The sequence below is a fragment of the Fistularia commersonii genome, chromosome 2 (assembly GCF_037954325.1).
Source record: "Fistularia commersonii isolate RoL2024-O1a breed Wild chromosome 2, RoL_Fcom_v1.0, whole genome shotgun sequence".
Taxonomy (NCBI): Eukaryota; Metazoa; Chordata; class Actinopteri; order Syngnathiformes; family Fistulariidae; genus Fistularia; species Fistularia commersonii.
The window spans coordinates 2,002,797-2,024,611 of record NC_141285.1 but is presented as its reverse complement, the minus strand read 5'-3'; the positions used below and the strand labels follow the sequence as shown (position 1 = coordinate 2,024,611).

General features: G+C 41.8%; 2 protein-coding genes across 3 annotated transcripts; both read left to right on the top strand.

The window, feature by feature from the left end:
* Nucleotides 1-2,346: 2,346 nt before the first annotated feature.
* On the top strand, nucleotides 2,347-13,173 carry LOC147236127 (uncharacterized). The gene is made up of 2 exons (XM_086163982.1): nucleotides 2,347-2,719; nucleotides 10,365-13,173. Exon 2 carries the CDS (start codon nucleotides 10,372-10,374, stop codon nucleotides 11,728-11,730), a length of 1,359 nt encoding a protein of 452 aa, XP_086020108.1. The 5' UTR covers nucleotides 2,347-2,719; nucleotides 10,365-10,371; the 3' UTR covers nucleotides 11,731-13,173.
* Nucleotides 13,174-15,811: 2,638 nt separating this feature from the next.
* On the top strand, nucleotides 15,812-21,542 carry polr1c (RNA polymerase I and III subunit C). 2 transcript variants are annotated; one of them, XM_086164146.1, is made up of 10 exons: nucleotides 15,812-15,910; nucleotides 16,345-16,416; nucleotides 17,306-17,413; nucleotides 18,572-18,704; nucleotides 19,224-19,355; nucleotides 19,684-19,836; nucleotides 20,385-20,534; nucleotides 20,767-20,883; nucleotides 21,004-21,127; nucleotides 21,312-21,542. In XM_086164146.1, the coding sequence occupies exons 1-9, from the start codon at nucleotides 15,839-15,841 to the stop codon at nucleotides 21,120-21,122; spliced, it is 1,056 nt and encodes a 351-aa protein (XP_086020272.1). In that variant the 5' UTR covers nucleotides 15,812-15,838; the 3' UTR covers nucleotides 21,123-21,127; nucleotides 21,312-21,542. The 2 variants fall into 2 exon arrangements, with proteins under 2 accessions (XP_086020272.1, XP_086020280.1); XM_086164154.1 differs by having other exon boundaries at nucleotides 21,004-21,163; nucleotides 21,312-21,539.
* Nucleotides 21,543-21,815: the final 273 nt, after the last annotated feature.

Below are 21,815 nucleotides of genomic sequence, written 5' to 3'. Positions count from 1 at the left end.
CAGGGTTGCCGGGGACGACCGCAAAGATACAGGATATTTTTTGTTCTGCCACATTTGAAGAATGACAGTGACAGGATACAGTGTGTGTGTGTGTGTGTGTGTGTGTGAGAAAACACATTTTGACTTCTACAACTTGTTGATGAATTGTAACAAAATGGAAAAAAAAAAATTTATAATAATTTGAATAATTTGCACAAAGACGGGGAAAAAAATATACCTGATACAATTGTACAGCCATTTATCAATTTATTTTTCTTTTTATTTCCATTTTTATTTTAACCTTATTTTTATCTTGTTTTTTCTACCTTGTTTTTATATATTTAACTTATTAGTCTTTATTACATTTTTTAAATATACGTAATTATTTTATGTATTTATAGATATTTAATCTGCGGTAGGATGGTATGCTCTCCAATTTCATACAAATAGTTTCTCTGATTCGTATTCAGGTAAATAATAATAACCGGATCAAAATGCCTTTCATTTGTTACAAAAATAAAATAAAAATAAGCTCTTGCGGTATTTGGTTACACAACGCGCTTCATCGACTCGCACACGCCGGACGCGTTCAGCAGGAGAGAAATTAATTCTTACATCAGTTCCATGTTGGAGCCGTGATGACCTTTGACCTCCGGGTGTGTGCGGGTGTGTGATGTCACGCCCTGTGACAACGTGTGCAAAGATAACGCCTCCCCTTCTCGGGTAACATCTGGACGTCTGAATGTCCAATCGGTGGGGGGGGGGGTTACGTGACTGTAGCAGCTCAGCTGCACACACACACACACACACACACACACACACACACACACACACACACACATATACACACACGGGACAGGGCAGACCTTCCTAATGCCAAACGCTTTGTATCAACAACATTAATAATATTGTGTCTTAGAATCAGAAAAATTTTATTTGTCCCCGAGGAGCAACCATCAAAGAATGCAATAAAAATATATATATGTGTAAATAAATTACGTGCAGAATTGTGCAAATTGTTAGTAAGCATGCTCTACATTTATATACTGCTGAAAAAAATAAAGGGAAAACTTAAACAACACAATGTAACTCCAAGTCAGTCACACTTGTGTGAAGTCAAACTGTCCACTGATTCATTTTGACTTATTTTATGGACATTATATCAACGATATATATATATATATCGTTTATATATCAGTATATTTTTATACTTTTATTTTGAGGGTGACTCCAAATCCAGACCTCCTTGGGTTCATTCATTTGATTTCCATTAATCATTTTTAGTGTGATTTTGTTGTCAGGAAACTCAACTATGTAAAGTATTGACTAAGAATATTTCATTCGGATTAAGGATGTGTTATTTTATTGTTCCCTTTAGTTTTCGAGCAGTGTATATATGTATTTTTTTATATGTATATATACATATAATATATATACATATAAAACTATATAAGACCAAAAATTATAAATTATACAATTCTATTAATATGAAATTATAAATCTTTACTAAAATGATATAAATAAATTACATATATATATAATATAAATATAGATTAAAATACACGCACACACACACACATATATGTATATATATATATAGAGATAGAAGAATAAAAGTGAATGATAGTGACTGGTTGTTTCTATATGATGTGAATGAATGATTTTAGAGTGAATTATTTTTATGTTTTTATGTCATGTGAGAGAGCGAATAGTTTCTATATGATGTGTGTGAATGAGAGTGACTAGTTTTTAGGTTTTTATATGACATGTAAATGAGAGAGTGAGTGATTAAATGTTTGTTGGTCTCCAAATGTGCAACAATCAAGAATGAATAAATGAATGAATGAATAAACTGCAGGAAAAAGCAGCTGCATCAGAAAGGATGCAACATCATTTACAGGCAGGATTTGATGGAGAATCTTGTTTCAAGTTATATTAATGGTGTGTGTGTATGTGTGTGTGTGTGTGTGTGTGTGTGTGTAGAAATATGTATTTCTACATAGTACATGATATTATAGCTAGAAATGATGGTTGCACAGAGGGGGACACTTGTTGTTATTTACTCTCTGAGCACTTCCTGTTTATGTTTTGATTGACAGGATCAGCAGCGAATCAGGAAAGAAAAACATTCAGCATGAATAGATAGATCGATTAGAATGCATTTTAAAACGATACTATGACATCACGGAGCCCGGTGTGTGTTTTCCAGAGAAAAAGACGCGTGACGTCACACGTCATCTCATTCTTGGGAGAGAAAAAAAAAAAAAACAAAAGAGCTGGAGCAGGGAGGGGGGCTGGATGTGTGCGAGGAGGAAGAGGAAAATCCAAACGCGCCAGCCGGTTGACTGGTCGCAGTTTCCATAGCAACGGTCAGGGGGGGGGGGCTGATGAGAGGAGGTGAAGAGGAGACCAAGGCGTCGTTTTCTTCACTTCCTGCTCCGCGTTTAACCAGGTGAAGGGTGATCAAGACCTCCTCCTCCTCTTCTTCTTCCTCCGAATAACACACTCTTTCTCTGCAGGGATTGGAAAATTCCCTTTTCATCCTCGCAATCCGGGGAGGATTATCAAGGTCTCTTATCTGCCTAGAGGAAGAGGCGTGTGTGTGTGTGTGTGTGTGTGTGTGTGTGTGTTGGGGGTGGGGGTGGAGTTAGATAGAAAGAGAGGAGGGGGAGTCACCTGTGGATGCGAGGAGACTGAAGAGAAGATCGGAGCGCCAGGAGGGAGCAGCCACGACCCAAAGGTACCGATATGTGTGTGTGTGTGTGTGTGTGTGTGTGTGTGTTCACACATGTACGTGCCGCATAAAGTCAGGCTGTGTGTGTGTGTGTGTGTGTGTGTGTGTGTGTTTCCGCACCTACTTGAATGAATCAGTACCTCCCAGGCTTCCCCTTCCTCTCATTGGCTGATCATGACCCTAAAACCGGCAAAATCCCCAATGAATCCGTGAGAAACAGCGTGATGTTCCAGCAGGAGTTTCCTGCCGAGGCTCTCGGTCATTCAGGTCTCGGTTCGTTCTTGTCCAAATGGTCTCGTGGCAGCTGGACGGGATTTTCTTCCCTTGAAGAAGTTGCGACGGTTTGTTATGTAAAACTGGAGTTTTTGTCTGTTTTTGTCACAACGACCGGTGGCGTCGATCCGGTTCGGGAGACTCGAGTTCGACTTTGACCCTGGTGGTTGTTTACGCAAAATCCCCGCAGTCCGGCGTCTCCGTTATCGTTAATTCTTGTCGGAAAAAACCTTGTTCTCGCTGCAACCGGGCTTGATTTTCATCCATTGAAGACATTCGACGATAGAAGAGCTGAAATGTCCTTCGAGGGAAGAAATTCAAGTCCGGTTGCCACGAGATTTCCATAAGAATGAGCAGGAGTTTACCTGAAAATATTCAAGCTCAAAAGTGGTCACCCTTAGGGTGGCGGAGAAGTTTCCCGGACCCTGCGATCCGGGGGTCCGAGTCCCTGTTGGGATCTCCCCGGATCCCAGAGTCCAGGGTCCAGACTGTGGAGGACAACACAAACATCTTGCCCCGGTCCAGGGAGTGGCAGGGAAGCTTGTCGGCGAACAGATGGCGGCTCCTTCGGTCTGCTCTGCGTACAGAAACGGACTCTGTGGATCCGCTTTCGGACAGAACAGTTCTAGGAACTGTCCGGCTCAAATTCGGTTCCAGGAACCGGCCTCCCCCAGGGGAACCTTTTCACAAAGAACCTGAAGCACAGAAAACTCCACCGTGGAATATCGGTCAAATGTTTGTATCGTCTCCCTGCGCCGCCCGGCATTGTGACGAACTGCGTTAGCCTTTAGCTAACTATATGCCTGTTTTGGCCTAAATGTCGATGTTCTTCTGGAAGTCCTGGAAACCCCTCCGTGTGAGGCAGGCCAGAAGACCTCTTCGTGACCATGATACTTTTAAATCCAAAAGTAATATCCGGGAATGGCCACGGCTTATGGGTTGTAAGTACCTGCACCACATGAGCTCCTATGGAAGCATGAAAGAACTCTCCCTAGGGGTAGGAGCTAGAATGGTTCCACCAACTGGAGATCCACGTTCCTCAAAGCACAAAGAAATGACCCGGTTCCTGCAAAAAGTTCCCACAGTGCAAAAAGAGGCCCAAAGGTGAAAGACCTACATGTTTTGACCCTCTGGTGCCGCAGGAGCTGGAACGAGTGCCAGAAACGTAGCCTATTTTCACACACAATTCACGTACTCTTCTCTTTGCACTGTAGCTGGAATTGTATAATATCACGCCCATATTATCTCTGAAATGAACCCGCGATCCAGGGTGAATTCCGCCACTCGACCGCCTCCAGCAACCCAACTTTACTTTACCCAGAGTGCAGGAGAAGCACTAGAGAGCAGGAGTGTCAAACTCGAGGGGCCACATCGGCATCATGGTTGCCCTCAAAGGGCCACATGTACGCTAACAGTAATAATGTAACTACTCTTTCATGTTAAATAACTCTGAATGTATTCAAATCCAAAATGTCACATATTTTGTTTCATAGATGGGAAAAAAAGATGTTTACTAGTTGCTCCGTTCCAAAGCTAGCTTTCACTGCTGCGGTGATTTTGTGACTATATTCTGCTGCCGTCGTCGTTTGGCTTTTGATTCTTGGACAATTTGTTGTTTTTCTGTAAGGCTAACTTTAGCATGCTTAGCTCCGTGTTTGGTGTCAAAACACCGACGTAGATTGAACTCTTTGACAAGCGACGCTGCCTCATAACGCAGAAGACATACCGCTTTTTCTCCTTGAAGCACAAACATGTATTCATCTTTCTTGAAACAGCATTTTTTTTCTCTTCCTGGACATTTAGGGATCATTTTCATTTCTCAATTCCACTCATTGAAATCAGCATTGATGTTGATACACATCATGATCGGCAAGAATGGCGGGAAATGTAGTTTATGGTCGATGCACGTGTTTGACTTATTTATCTTCAGACAATCGGACCTTTAAGACGTTCTCGCGGGCCACAAAAAAATGACATGGCGGGCCACATTTGGCCCGCGGGCCTTGAGTTTAACACGTGCAGTGTAGATAATTAACAACTGAATATTCAAAATTAGAAATCTGTCGTCAAAAAAACAACATAAAAACGTAATTCTTCATTGCATCGTATCTTTATTATCGATTCTTGACCCGAGGGATTGAAAGTAAGATTGATCTGAACACCATCAGTGTTCTTCTTCTTCTAATTTGCACATTTGCAATTTTGAATATATTTTCTTTCAGCCTCGCGGCAACAAAGCTGCCGGGTCGGAATCCCGGCAAGGAGGAGCCTTTCTGTGCAGAGTTTGCATGTTTTTCCCGAGTCTTCGTGGAATTCCAAAGTATTTAAACGTCTCTATTTGTGGCCTATTGAACGAATGTATGAATGTCGGTATTTATCCGATTTCCTTTTTCACGTCACTGGACGGACATTTTACAACCGATTGATTCACTTCCATAAATGAGCTGAATTCACACGTTTCATTGTTGATGCAATTCATTTAGAAATTAAAACACCTCTGTGGGGTCGAGGTTCATATTTATCATTTCATTTTAGACTTTTCAGTCCTTCCACTCCAAATTAATCGGATTATTTCCCCCCCCCCCTTTTTTATTTTCTCCCAGGTTGTCATGTTCATAAACCTAAGATCGTCCTCTCAAATGAGCCTTAACATCCAGGAGATGCGAAAATGTTTTATTTAGCTTCATCTTTTCCCAATCTGTTGTCGTTTTTAAAGGTTCCGGCGGCTCAAACTTTTGGCTCAAACTTGCAACTTTTCGAATCAGTACCCCGAGATAAAGGCGGAAAATAAAAGTGTTTCGGTTTCAGATTATCAGCGCTGAGTATTTGTTCGTGGGATTAGAACGAGGCGAAGGCTTTTAATCCCCAGCTGTGTTGTTTGTTTGTCGCAATCTTTTCGCTGCATGAACAAAAGGTAAGAAATTAAAAAAAAAAAAAAAAAAGGATTAAATAGTTTTCGGGTTTTGAATGACCTTTGACCCCCCCCTGACAAAAAAAAAAAAAAAAAAAAAATCATTTCATGTTTTTCAGATTATAATTTTCATTTTCAACATGATGTCAGAGTATCGACGGTTCGCTAACTTACAAGAGAACAGAAATGGATTGAATTTCTGAGCCGCTCAGTAAATGTAGCTTCCTTCACTTTCCAGATTGGATTGTCAAAACACGGAGATGAAGGAGACACGTGCACGTGCCCACTCTCTGCGCTTTCTGTCCTGCACTGGTCTGAAAACTGTAGCCACACACACACACACACACACACACACACACAATCCTTATATAATATCTGGAAAGCTGACTGTAAAATGGTAGTTTCACATTTTAAACAATTAATATTCAAGGTTAAAATCTTCTTCTTGTCCCTCGGGTTTTTCCCTTCAGGGGTCTTGGCTGGAATCCATCTTAAACATGGTCTTTCTTTCCCATCATTTTATGCGATTTCTTTTAAAGTATTAATCAATCGAATCTCAACATCTTCTTCTTCTTCTTCTCCTTTGGGCTTTTCCCTTCAGGTGTCGCCACAGCAAATCCACCTTCTCCATCCAACCCTATTCTCTGGATCCTCCTCTCTGCCACCAACTACCTTCATATCCTCTCTCACGACGTCCACGAATCTTCTCTTTGGTCTTCCTCTAAACCAGGGGTCGGGAACCTTTTTGACTGAGAGAGCCAAAAAACCCACTTATTTTAAAATCTGATCCTAAGAGAGCCATATGTATATTTTAATACCAAAAACAGCGAAATGGAAGAGAAAGACCAACAATTTTAGAGTACAATAAGATTGAATGTATTTTGAACAACATACTTTGCTATAACAAAGTAACTTAATAACAAGAAAAGTGCTTCTTGATTATAATGCTACTAAACGTGACCGCAGGTTCGTCTTCATGTTTTCTAGGTGCGAGAACGACTGTCCATTGTCAACATTATAACAAGTTTTTTTCTGTCCATTTGTGTTTACTTGCCAACTCTGCTTATTTACCCACATGTCCGAAAACTACTGAAATACTTCGCTGCATTTCTGTCATTCACCTGTTGTTTCTCCACTCGATTTGACGTCATAATGATCGTGTACAGTTCTTGCTGAGAAAGGCATATCTTTTATCCGTTTGATTATCTCGTCTTTATCCTTAAAAGTCGTCAAAAAGCTCGTCGGCCACATCAAGCGTGAATGATTTGGCGTCTTCGCCATCTGTAAACGGCTTTCTCGCTTCTCACAGTTGTTAACCCTCTCCAGGCAGATGTTGCAGATTTGCGACAGCTAAATGCTACTTAGCTAATTACGCCACAACTTAATTTGAGCCTGAGAGGGTTAAAGAAGCAGCAAAGCTGGACGAATTGCAACCACCTTGTTTGGCCCAGACACGGAGCTGCTGCTGCTGACCAGCTGCACTCTGGACACTCGTTCTCGACAGGCCTCCTTTTTGTCGTCCCCCGCTGGATATTTCTCTGCAAATGTGGCACGGCGTGTGTCAAAGTGTCGCTTTATATTTGAACGTTTCATCGATGAAAATTTATCATTGCATAAAAGACACACTGCACGACCCGCTCTCTCCACGAAGGCGAATTCTTCCGTCCATTCCTGCTGAAACATACGGTATTTCGTCATCTTCTCGGTTAGAAGGGTTCACTCTGCATAAACAAGCTAACCAAAAACGAGGGAATATTACTTCTTGGCCTCAAAGTGACGTGTGCAGGCTGTTGTAAATTATCCACTAAAATTAGACTTTTAGGTTATCGGACCCTCCCGCACACCGGAGTACAGAAAGGATTGGCTCTTTGTTGCGTGCCGGCGCGAAAAGTTGCGGTTGAAAATATCTGAAGATTAAAATGTGTGTGGATTTTTTTTTTATTGTGATGGCTTTTCCTGTCATTTTTTTTTTTTTTTTTTACTAAAGTAACATTATTCGTAAAATTATTGATTAATTTTTCTGTTAAGAAATTTTCAAAGAGCCAGAGGCAGTCGTCAAAAGAGCCACATCTGGCTCGCGAGCCATAGGTTCCCGACCCCTGATCTAGACGTCCAATTCCATCATCAGTCGACCGATGTACTCAGTGTCCCTCCTCTGTCCATGACCCAACCATCTCTGACCTTCTCTCCAAAACATCTAACATGTGCTGCTCCTCTGATAGACTCATTCCTGATCCTCTCCATCCTGGTCACTCCCAAAGAGAACCTCAGCATCTTCAGCTCTGCAACCTCCAGCTCTGCTTCCTGTCTTTTGGTCATTGTAACAGTTTCTAGTCCAAACATCATGGCTGGTCTCACCACTGTCTTGTACACCTTTTCTTTCATTCTGGCTGATGTTCTTCTATCTCCTCGTACCCCTGACACACTTCTTAGCAGTGTTTCTCGGCTCAACATCAGCTGTTAACAAATTTATGTCCACATTAACATAACTGTGGGTCCAGAAGCTCAAATATGAAGGTTTCCTTAAAAGAAAGAGTACATGTTTTTACCTTTAAACATGTATATAAATTGTACTCTGCTAATTTTCCGCAAAGACGCGGGCTATAAAGCTAGCCAGCAGAGGGAGCTCAGTAAAACTAAATAATGTCACTTTAAGGAGGGGTTCCTTATTCTTATATAATTGATTTCTTTTGTTCAGTTTTATATCATAACTTACTTGTTCACCCCGGGGTTCCCGTGACATGTAATTCATAACAGAGTAGTGTCATGTAAAAACCCTGCTAGTGAAAACCGCTACGCCTGTATTTGTAGTATCTGGTCCAGATTTTGGTCCTTTGCTGTGCTACGTTCTTGTCAAACTTGCACCGGAAATCTCAGGGCAGTTTCCACATCCAACCAAACAGCAAAATCAGAAACCGTGTCTGATCCAGATGACAAAACACCGAAGGTGCCACCGAGTCAACGCTAGTCCATTTCTATTAATGCTAGCTAGCCGCAACGAGCTACAGTAGCATTTACATCGACATTAGATACGTAAATAGCTATCCGCTTGAGTGCTTAAAAACAATGATGGATTTTGTCAGTTATTTTTCGGTTTGGTTTTCAAATCATTCAATTTAGGCTACCCATCTGCTCGGTCTGTTTTTGTAATGATTTTCGGAGGGTATCCGGCCCAAATGCAAGAACAGTCTCGGGTGGTAAGGAGTTTTAAGGGGTTTATTTACAAGGGAAGTGAACTGTGCTGGATCCAGGTTGCCTCGGAGTCTCAGGAACTTGTGAGGAGAGGTGATCGAAGTCGTTGGAGTCTCAGGAACAAGACACTTGCGAGGAAAAGCAAGATGTAGAATTCTGGACTCGAGAACGAGGAACTTGCAAGGAAAGGCGATCAGAATTGCGGGAGTTTCAGGAACAAGGAATTTCCAAGGATAGGCAAGATGTAGAATTCTGGACTCGAGAACGAGGAAATTGCAAGAAACGGTAATTGGAGTTGCAGGAGTATCAGGAACTAGGAACTTGCGAGGAAAGGCAAGATGTAGATTTCTGGACTCGGGTACAAGGAACTTGCAAGGAGAGTTGATCAGAGTGGCGGGAGTTTCAGGAACTTGCAAAGAAAGGCTATCAGAGTTGCGAGAGTCTCAGGAACTTGCAAGGAGAGCCGATCAGAGTTGCGGAAGTTTCAGGAACTTGCGAGGAAAGGCGATCGGAATTGCGGGAGTTTCAGGAACAAGGAATTTGCAAGGAAAGGCAAGGTGTAGAATTCTGGACTCGGGAACAAGGAACTTGCAAGGAGAGTTGATCAGAGTTCCGTGAGTCTCAGGAAGTTGCGAGGAAAGGCGATCAGAGCTGTGGAGTATCAGGAACTAGGAACTTGCAAGGAAAGGCGATCTGAGTCGCGGGAGTTTCAGGAAAGGTCGGACGTAGAGTTCTGGACTTGGGTACGAGTCATTCACAAGGAAAGGTCAAACATGGAATTTTGGGCTCGGGGACGAAGAATTTGGAGATGATGAGGATCCACCTGGAGGAGATGAATAGAATCCAGGGGGTTCCGTCTGGAGATACCCACTCTAGACCAGCAATCTGGCATTGAAGATCTGGCAGCAGGCTCCTCTTAACCTCCTGCAAAGGACACCTGCTGGAGTCCATCCTCCTGCACGGCAGCCGCTGGACGAGAGCCTCTGGTGAAGAACTGCAAAGACCGATAACCCCGGATCCCAACAGTTTCACTTCTAAATAATCACATCCATTGTCAAACACCTCATTTGAAAGGTAGCAGTTCGATTTGGACAATCATTTTGGCAAAATGTCTCAGGAGAAAAAATGAAATATGATAACTGTATTTTCTCTGGAGCGAAATGTATGGTTATACTTGATGGTTGGAATCAAACGTGAACTCGCAGGTGTGAAGTCTTCATGTTTTTTCCCCTTGAACTGATGAGGTGAAAACATCCCCTGTGTTTGTTCTTGAAGGTCATCCATGGCAGAGGCTGGACATCCCATGTCTGAGCTGCACCTTCTGGAAGGAGCCGGTTCCCCGGATTCCACCCCGACCGTCGCGCCTCTCCTCGCCGCCCTCGACAACTCCGAAACGGGGATGGCCGCCTTAAAAGAGGGCTTCGGCGACATCAGGAAAGACGATTCGGGGTCTTGTCTTGCCAAAGAAACCAACAAGGGCGGTCAGGGGGCCTGCGGAAATCTTAGCGTACACAATCCAAGCCCCGCTAAAAACTGTGTCCCGCCCAGCACTTCCACCTGCTCCTGCTTTGTGCCGGACAAGACTTCACATCAGCAGGAAAGCACGAGGGGCCTCCCCGTCCCCTGCGGCCTCTCCGACTTATCAGGAGTTGCCTCCGCGCCTTCGGAGACCCTTGCACCCGTTTGCCATGCGGATGAGAAGAGCCTACAAGAAGTGGAAAGCCGCTCCGCACTCCCTTGCAAGCAACCCGTGAAGCTGCATCCTTGCGGCGTTGCCACCACTGTGTATCCTGGAGCCGCCGTCGTCGAGGGCCCGTCTCCTCATCCTCAGGGCCGGTGTGCTTGCCTGGAAGAAAAGGTTATCCCGAAATGGGACAACTCACTCTGCTACGGCCCCGATCTTCCTCACGCTAACTTTGAGGACACCTTCGCCGCGTACTGCCACCCCCAACCCTTCCCCATCCCCTCCCAGATGTTGCCCCGCGCCGCGGTAGGGCCGAGCTGCGGCGTCCAGCGCGTCGTTTCCCCGACTTCATCTGAAAATCACCTGACCCTGCCTCGCCTCATATCCTCCGTGAGCGAGACGGGCCTGGACGCCAAACACCTTCTGCACGGCTGCAACCTCGGCTGTTCCTGGATCGGACAGGAGTGCTGCGGCTGCCCGCTCGCCAATGTCCGAACTCCGACCCGGGACACGGGGACGATGACCGCCCGCAAGGAGCTACGTGACGTCGGGGTGCAGACGGTCCAGGGTCCCACGCCCCACGTGTTCCCTCAAATCTGCGTGGCTGAGGAGAGCGGGAACGACGGCGGCGGCTGCGACCAGACGTTGCACCGCGACGCTGACGGAACGCAGAGGCCGGGAGTCGCCGCTAAATCGCCGGTGAAAGAGGTGAAGTGGGACGCGGAGGGGATGACGTGGGAGGTTTACGGTGCCTCCGTGGACCCCGAGGAACTGGGTCTGGCCATCCAGAGACACCTGGAACTGCAAATCAGGGAGACGGCCAGCCGTGCTGCTAAGCTATCCCGCCAAAACACCACCACCTCCCATTTCAGCGGCTGTCAGAGAGAGAAGAGCAAAATGATGGGCTCCATACCGGCTTTCGCCTGCTGCACCCGCAGCACCACCGCCGTGGACTGACCGATGCTACCCCAAGCGCCGCGATCTGGAGCTAACGCGGCTAATCATAGCCTCAGCCTCAAATAGAACCCAACTGACCAGGAGGACCGTTGAAGATGGAATCACCTGAAAATGAGAATCGCGTGGAAAACGACGAACATGAGCTAACATCCCGCTTGTTTGTGAGTGGTTCGATATTCATGGAAAAGCATTCCAGCTGCCGCCCACTGCCTCTGCATCCAGATGTCTTCTCATCCACCCGGAGCAAACGAAGCTGCACAGTCACATAAAGTATTGGCCGGTTTTCGCCGGGCTTAAGATTGATTCAAAAATATTCGGCGGGATGTTTCCCCAACCTGCCACGCAATATTTTTGTTCTTATACTCAAACTGACATAGCAATATCAGTCATCTACTTGTGCGTTAAAAAAAAATATGTCTCGATACTGGTATTTGACGCCTCGATAAACCGTTACTTGTGTCGCCCAGAACTTTTTGTAAATGGTGCAGCAAACAAGGAGTTGTTGTCAATGTTCTGGTTTGTTCAAAGCAGAAAAAAACATGAATGCGTAAATCTGTAAATTATGCAAAGCGAAATTTTAAGTATAATCGTAAATGTTGCTACAGTTCAGCAGAGAAAGACAATTAAATTAAACTAATAAATAATATATAAAAAAATAATAACCCTAACCCGAATAAAAATAGCTAAAATTATAAAATAATTATTAATAATAATAATGATAAATAATTACAGTTGATGGACAAGACCTCAAGGGCATCAAACCTTTCAGATCAAAATTATTTATCCAATGCCACTCCTAAAATGGATTATTACTCACAACCGATGTTCAATCTGAACTACTTTAAAACTTAATAACATTTTAAGGGCAGACTACAAAATTGACCTTTGTAACAGGTGAATCTCTGATCGCATTATTTGTATTTTGCGATTTTCTTTACAATAATTCTAAAATAGTAACGACGTGATCATGAAACCTTTTTCAAACAAATGCTGTTTCAATTGGCTATAATATCTTATTGGTATTTCATGTATTTTATTTTGACATAGAACTTAAACTCACGGCTTTGTGAATTAACTCATATGTCCAAGAGAGCTTTAAATAGAATACTATCAAAATAGGTTATTTATTCATGAAAGTAGGGTTTAATTAAAAGTGAAACGAGAAAGTAAACATTCTGATGTCTCCATTGCCGAACCCTGTGATTGACAGGCGACTAAATCGCGCCTGTCAAAATCAAAATCAGCTGGTTCCAACATTAATTCATTCATAGCGAATGAACGAGTGAAATAATCACACCACACGCAGGAAACGGGAGTTTTTCCTTTTAAAATTAAAAAAATCAATACCACTTTGTATGAGAAAATGCTAAATGTTGGGCATCGTCCTGGTAACAGGTCGCATTATTGTGTTCCATGGAACGGAGTGTCATTAAAGTGTTAATCTCAAATCCGTTGTGGGCTTGTTTTTTTTAAATGCGAATCATTTGTGCGACTATATTTTTTTGTTATTATCGCTGATTCTCCATGTTTGCTGGAGATACATCAACAGAACATGTTCCCCCCCCCCCCAAGTAATTTTCTGCAAACATTTCAAAACAAATCAACATTATCATCTTTTTTTTTTTTTTTTTTTTTAGTTTTGCAGGTAGTGAAGCCCCGAGGCCGCGCAATACAGTACCGCTACGGTCGGGTTTCAGAGGATTCAAGGATTCGGGATTAAGGATTCAAGACTTTCATTGACGAAATTTAGAGATGGCAGTTCTCAGGTTCGCTGGAATCAAACAACAAGAAAGAGACACAAATAACTTTAAAAAAGCAGGACAAGGCACAACAATAAGAATAAGAACAACTTTATTTATGCCAAAGGAAATTGTTGTGCCGGAGTTTCAAGTAAAACATATTCCTCTTCCTTCAGCCGAAGGGAATATCTTTGTACTTTTTAAGACCTTAAAACACTTCATAGCCTTAACTTTGACACTTTATATTTTAATTGTATTTCTTATTCTCCCTCCTTCCCACTATTATCTATTATTGTTATGTTTTACTTGAAACTCTGGCACAACAATTTCCTTCGGCATAAATAAAGTTGTTCTAATTCTTATTCTTATTCTTATAACAATAATAAATAATAGTAGGAAATTGTATAAACAGTAAAAAAAAACAAGCAAACAACAAAACAACAATCTGGTTGAACGGTATTAGACAAAAAATATTAATAACATCTAGAAGAATAAATATGTAGAGAGAAAAAGTAAAAATGAAGATGTTAAAATGTGTAAAAGGGGAAAAAAAGGGTTTATTATGTGATGTTCAAGTAGGTTGTGCTGAATTTAATGCGATTGAGCAAAAAAAAAACGATTTATTTTTGCCTTGATCGTCCTAAACCGCGTCCTTGCGCTGGTCGGGGTGGGATGGATCTCTCCTGAGGACCAGGATGAATGATCATTTTTTGGACGGCTTTTGCGGTGCCTTCCTCTCTGTTACTGTGCAGCAATAAAGGGACACGAGCAGCTCCTCGGTGAGGTTGTTCTTCTAAGTATCCTGAGGAAATGCAGCTTCTGGTGCGCCTTTTGCAGCAGTTCTGTTGCGCATCTGTAGGCAGAGAAGAGGACGATAGAAAGGTAAAGGCAAACGTTTAGGACTGAAAGAAGGGGGCTTTGACTGTTGAAGCGATGGCAGGAAAACCTGGAGAGTTGGTTGATGTGACGTCGAGGGGAAAGTTGGAGATACTGTAGCCAGGAGACCAGCTGGAAAGGAAGCAAGGCTGGAAGTTTGGGAGCAGGATTTAGACCAGAGGTATCAAACTGAATTTCACTGGAGAGCACATCAGCATCACGGTGGCCCTCAAAGGGCCACATGTAGTGGTAACAGTGTAAATGTAACCTCATGTAAAATAAATGTAACTGCTCCCTACATATGCATTTGCATAGATGCAAAAACAATAATGTTTACAAGTTGCTCTGTTACACAGCTAGCTTTGTCAATGTAGATTGTACTCTTTGCTGCCTCCATAACACAAAAAACATCCCGCCTTTTCTCCTTGAAGGACAAACATGTATTCCCATCATTCTTGAAACGGCCTTCCATCCGCATCAACTTTTCTCTTCCTGGAGATTTGGGGATCATTTTCATTGCTATTCATATCTGTCACTCTATTTTCATTGCTATTTATGTCTGTTATTTTTGTCTCTATTTATATTGTTGTTTAGTTCTGGTTGTGTTTTTTTCACCCTCACTGTTCCTCGATGATGCCCATTGTTATCCCTGATGCTGATGCAGTTTTCTGCTTTCTATTTATCTGCTGTCTATTTATCCGTGGATGTCTTGCTATTTTCCGTCTTCTGCCTTTCTATTTATATTCATATTCATAATTATTTTCCTTTTTTTTTTTTTTACATTATAACTGTTATGCTGCTGTGACAAAGGAATTTCCCCTATGGGGATCAATAAAGTTTATCTTATCTTATTTGTATTTCTCAATTGCATTTGTTGAACATTGCATTAATGTGGATTCACAAGAAAAATAAAAACAATAAAAGTGACAAAGTGGGGAAAAATGGAAAATAAAATTAACCTTATCTTATCTTATTTGTATTTCTCATTTCCACTTGTTGAACATGACATTAATGTTGATACACAATAAAAATAAAAACATTAAAAGTGACAAAGTGGTGAAAAAATGTAAATAAAATTAGTCTTATCTTATCTTATCTTATCTTATTGGTATTTCTCAATTCCACTTGTTGAACATGGTATTAATGTGGATTCATGATAAAAATAAAAACAATAAAAGTGACAAAGTGGTGAAAAAATGTAAATAAAATACATCTTATCTTATTTGTATTTCTCACTTGCACTTGTTGAACATGACATTAATGTAATACACAATAAATATAAAAACAATAAAAATGACAAAGTGGTTAAAGAATGTAACTAAAACAAAACAAATGCGGGGGAATACATTATACAAATAGCCGTTAGCTTCCATTGTGCTAATGAGTAGCTCTGGATTATTATGGTTATTTCGCCCTCCGACCGATAGGTGGCGCTGTAGCGACTTCTTGCCAGTTGGTCGCCCGCTTTTAAAGGACAACGAAGAAGAATCACAATGGCGGCCGCCAGGAGGAACGTGGAGGAAATTCGAAATAAAGTAATTTTGGGGGAATTTGGTGTGAGAAATGTAAGTATTTCATGGAAATGTCCAACATATAAAAACTTCCTGTTGCTCCACCCTCCGTAGCTTCACCGTTTCACCCGAATCTCCCGAGTATTATATATTTTAAAGCGCTTGCCACTTTTCATATTGGGAGACGAATTGTTAGTATGCCTTGCTAAACGTTCAAAAAATGTTAGAAAAATGACTCAAAAAGGTCTCTTGTTCACCGCTGTTATAAAATCGATGTTTTACTCTGTTTAGGCAAACAAATGTCCCAGGAATGCGCTTAAAAACTGCACCTCGTGTCAATGTTTTGATTGTTTATATGTTGGTTGTACGTTGACCCAAATAAAGATTTTTTTAAAGTTAAATCAGCCGTAGAATCATAATATTAACTATTCCTGGTTTATTTTACTGACTTATTCATTCATGGGTAATCAATTTTTGATTTCTTTCAGGTTCATACGACAGACTACCCCGGGAACTACCCCGGCTATGATGACAGATGGAGCATGGAGAAGTTTCAAAAGGTACTTGACCGATTGATGGATTGATTTATTGATTAGCAGATTATTTCCTTTATTTGGGTGTCATACTTGAGCCGAGTCCAAGGGGACTGACTTGAGATGTTAAAAAAATAAATGAATAAAGTGTAATATTGTTCTTGGAATCAAAGCACTATATGGGTGGGGGACCATTTACTGTATTTTAACAAAAAACAAATAATAACAAAATAAAAAGAACAGTAAAGATGGAAAAAAAAGTTAAAGGTATGTAAAAATATATAAAAAATGTATGTGATGTGTGTATATACATGTGTTTTTACAAGTACATATTTATGAATACAAGTAGTTATTTTGTATATAAGTCAGGGTTGTTGTACAGTAAAACATTCATTGCACCGGAGACAACGCAACTATTGCATATACATACTACATCTGAGTATCTCTTTTAGGATAAAACAAAAAGAAGTGTAAAAATAGAAACTGATTTAATTACCCAAAAAAAAAACTTAAAATCTTTTTTTTTTTTTTTTTTTTTTTTTGTAAAGATGTTTTCTCAAAGTCATGACTCAAATCTGGAAAGTTTGAGGTTTTAAATAAACCAGAGTGGATATGACCGTTTTTCTGAGCATGCTTTAGTATTCCAGCGTATTAAGAGTGTTCAGCAAGCTTCTAAACCTGCAGAAATCTGAGTGTAAAATTATCTTTGATTTAAATGAATTTGATACATTCTTTCCCTTTTTGTTACATACTTGAACTGAACATTGAAGTGTAACATTTTTCCATTTTCTCTTAAAAAAAACCATGGGTTGATATTTTACCAAATCCTGTCCAGCCCATAAATCAAGCCCTTCCAACCGGCAGGACAAACAGTGTTTTGTTATTCTGCATTAGTGTTTGACTGCATACGTTTCAGAACTTCCGGGTCGACATTGTCCAAATGGACGAGAGCTGCATGGAGTTCGACATGGTGGGGATCGACGCCGCCATCGCCAACGCCTTCCGGAGGATCCTACTCGCAGAGGTCGCTCTTTGCCCCGCACATCCAACACAAAACGATCTGATTAGACTCGACTTTGTCGTCATGACACATTTACAAATACCAAGCGATGAAACGCAGTGTGGTATCTAACTGTATATACAGGATAAACACTATACAAGAGAAGAAGTCCGCTTTATTGTCAACACTGCTCATGTTTCACACGTACAGAGGGTCAAAATTGTGCAGTCGTAAAAAAAAATATTACCCTCTAAATTAATATGCAAGTAGTTTTATATATCGTATACAATGTTGGTGGACACGATTAACATATTTACAGTGGATACGTAGGGATGTGATAGTGGGCTGTGCAACTCAAGGCCACATCAAATTTGAGGCCTGTGAGAACATCTTTAAAGATCTGATTGTCTTAAAATAAATAGGTCAAACGCGTGCATTGACTATAAACTACAGTTCCCACAATTCACGACGATCATGTGACCCACAAAGTGACGGCATCTCGCCATTAGATCGCAGTGTATCCACATCAACAAGTGGAATTGAGCAATGCAAATGAACTCTAAATGTCCAGGAAGAGAAAAGTTGCTGTTTCAAGAAAGATGAATACATTTTGTGCTTTCAGGAGAAAAAGCGGTATTTTTTTTGTGTTAAGAGGCAGTGTCACTTGTCAAAGAGTACAATCTACGTCGGCATTATGACACCATGTATGCCAAAGATACCCTTCTAGAAAAACAACAAATTGGCCAAGAATTAAAAGCCAAACGACGATGGCAGCAGAATGTGTCCACCAAAAACACTGCAGCAGCTTTGGAACACAGCAACGAGTAAACATCTTTTTTTTTTTTTTTTTTTTTACATCTATGCACAGGTATATGTAACATTTTGGATTAGAAAGAGTCATAAATTCAGAGTTTTAACATTAGGGAGTGGTTACATTTATTTTACGTTTACATTTGGTTACATTTATGCTGTAACCATAACATGTGGCCATTTGAGGGCAACCATGATGCTAATGCTCCCCCTTGAGTTTGACACCCCTGCTTTTTGGGCAGGGTGGTGGTGTTGGTGCGAGTTCTTTCTCAGCGCTTTCTCCCGACAACCCCGACGGATGAAAAGGAAGGAAGACGATGCCTTTGGTTTTTCCCCCCTAAAACTGTCCGCCTTTCTTTTCCGCGGTTACAGGTTCCCACCATGGCCATAGAGAAAGTGTTCATCTACAACAACACGTCCATTGTCCAAGACGAAGTCCTGGCTCACAGATTGGGCCTGATCCCCATCAAGGCAGACCCGCGGCTCTTTGAATACAGGAACCCAGGTTGGATCGTCCGAAAATAGCAGTTTCCCCAATTGTCAGAATTGAATCCTCTGCGTTTGAATCCAAAGGAGCTTCGGGAGCGTGAAGTTTGATTCGCCTCCTGCTGAGCATTTTCAGTTTGAAAAAGGAGGAGAATTTTGAATAAATAAATTTGGGTCAGCACTTAACAGCCTGACCTCTTGGTCTTTAGATGATCACAGCTATAATTATAATGGGATTTCCGCTTCCATTTGCTGTTGACCTTTGGATTTTGCTTTTTTTTTTTCCCTTCTTTTTTCAGGAGACTTTTAGATTTCATTGCCCTGCACTTGTACATGCGTCATGATAATAAAATTGAATCTAATGTAGTCAAGGTCACCTTATGCTAATTTTACTTTTTACCAATTTTGTAAAAAAAAAAAAAAACAACAACAAAAAAAACAATTCGGATTGTTGGATTGAGACGACCTCTTTTGCTGCCAGCCTGATGGGAGCGCGTGAAGACTCGATACGATGAAGATATTGTGTTTGCGGCTGCAGGCGAGGAGTTTGCGGAGGAGGACGGATCTGAGATCGACACAGTCAAACTGCAACTGAAGATAAAATGCACCAGGAACCCCAAAGCCAGCAGGGACTCCTCTGACCCCTTAGAGCTGTATGTGAACCACATGGGTAGGTAAAGCTTGGCAGCTCCAACGTCAGCATCCTCCTCTGTCCATATTTACACCATTTCACTCTAACTTCATCTCCAGAATTTGGAAAATAAATGGCATTTGCATTCGCAAAATGTATTGAAAGCACATCGTCGCATATGAGATTCTTGAGGAATTATTTGCCAAAGTATTAATCAGAGAATTGCCTCCAGTGAATGTGATGAATCTTTATGACAGAACTTGAATAGCTCATCGTGAAACCCTTTCCGCTCTTGTGCATTGGATATTGATTTAGCACCTTTGTTTATTTAAAACACAAGTTTTTTTTTTTTCCTTTTTTTGCCCAGTTTACTCACGCCACATAAAGTGGGTCCCCATCGGGAACCAGGCCGACATCTTCGCCGACTCCAGCATAGGACCGGTCCACGACGACATCCTGATCGCTCAGCTGCGTCCGGGGCAGGAGCTGGACATTGTCATGCACTGCGTCAAAGGCATCGGTGAGATGGTTACTTTTATTTTTTTCTCTCCAAAAAAAAAAAAAAAGCTTTGCATCTTCTTGTCAGCGCAGAGTGGAGTGGATTTAGAAAATAAAACAAAACTATGTGACAAATCAATCTTTGTAGTTACTGCTAACAGTTAAGACAATTCATATTTCATTGTATTTCTTATTCTTCCTCCTTTCTACTATTATCTATTACTGTTATGTTTTTTTACTTGAAACTCTGGCACAACAATTTCCTTCGGGATTAATAAAGTTGTTCTCATCTCTCATCTCAAATAGCCGGGTCGACAATGGCACCCTTCATTAATCAGTGTTGTAAGGATGCTAATGTAGCGAATATTCTCTGGGTAACGCTCACAGAATGAGCTAGCGGCTAGTGTTAGCATCACCCTTATGGTGCCAGTTTGAATGGATGCTGCAATAACACTACCTTGGAATATTAACGTAAGTAATCATTTTGATTGCATTTGTATATGTATGTGGCAGAGCCTGCATTGAGCCAACCGCCTGACATTCCTGTGTTCCATCTCTTGTCCCGAGCAGGGAAGGACCACGCTAAATTCTCTCCGGTGGCTACGGCCAGTTACCGGCTGCTGCCCGAGATCAGCCTGTTGGAGGAGGTGGAGGGGGAGAAGGCCGAACGCCTAAAAGGCTGTTTCTCCCGCGGCGTCATAGAGGTCGAAGATGTCAACGGTAGGAACGTCACCGTTTCGTCTTTATCGCCAAACAAGCCGCTCGATACATTGCTACGCTTTCTAAAGCTGTGATGGGGTGAGTTTGACAGGGTAAATTTAAGGACGTCATGAATGGAAAAAACACACACACACAAAAAAAAACACATGAATTTTGAAAAATAAATGTTGGAATGATGTGTTGAATACACTGTGTACAGCATAGAAATGAGTAAATAAATGGGGGTTTACAGGGCAGAAGATGGCCAAGGTGGTAAACAGTCGGCTGGACACGTGCAGCAGGGAAGTCCTGCGCCACGATGACCTGAAGAACCTGGTGAAGCTCGGGAGAGTGAGAGACCACTTCATCTGTACGTTCACTTTTCTTTGCAGAACGTTGACACGATGAGCAGGGCCACGGTGTCGCTTCGTGACCACAGAACGACCGACTGACTTCCCCGTCTGCTTTTTTTTTTTCTTCTCGGTCGCAGTCATGGTGGAATCGACGGGCGTCCTTCCTCCGGAGGTCCTGGTCACAGAGGCCATCAAGATCCTCATGGCCAAGTGTCAGAGGTTCCTCAATGAACTGGACTCCACTGACGTGGAGTGAAAGAGGTGGCGAAAAACAGAGGCTCGGTTCAAACTCTTAAGGCGAGGGGGGTCACAGAAATGTTTACGATAACAATAAAGAAACTTTTTTGAAAAATCAGGCCCTTTAAATGTAACGGCAATATCACAATTCATCACTGATTCAGTAAACAAATAAGACTCAAACCCAAACATGCGCTTCTGGTTACAGACGCTAAAGAACTACCGGATCCCTCGTCCAATAACAACTGCGTCTGATGTAAGAGCCCCCCCGCCCTGCATACACAGGACTTCTGGACGGACGCCTCAGTGCAGCTGATGTGTGTGAGTGTGTGTGAGTGTGTGAGTGAGTGAGTGAGTGTGTGTGTGTGTGTGTGTGTGTGTGTGCGCGTGTGTGTGTGACCTGTTGGATCCCTCCAGCAATAAAGAATCGTCAAATTCATGTTTTGTCGTTTGATTGAATGAATCTGACGCTCATATTTGTACATCTGACCAACACTAAATTACAGTACGTATTAAGTATTGCTTCAGTATCGTAAAAACATATAAAAAGAATTTTGAAACAGGACATATGTTCAATAATCAATAATATCAATTCTGCACTGCTCAAAAAAATAAAGGAACATTTGAACAACACAATGTAACTCCAAGTCAATCACCTTTCTGTGAAATCAAACTGTCCACTGTCTCATTTGGGCTTGTTTTAAGGACGTTA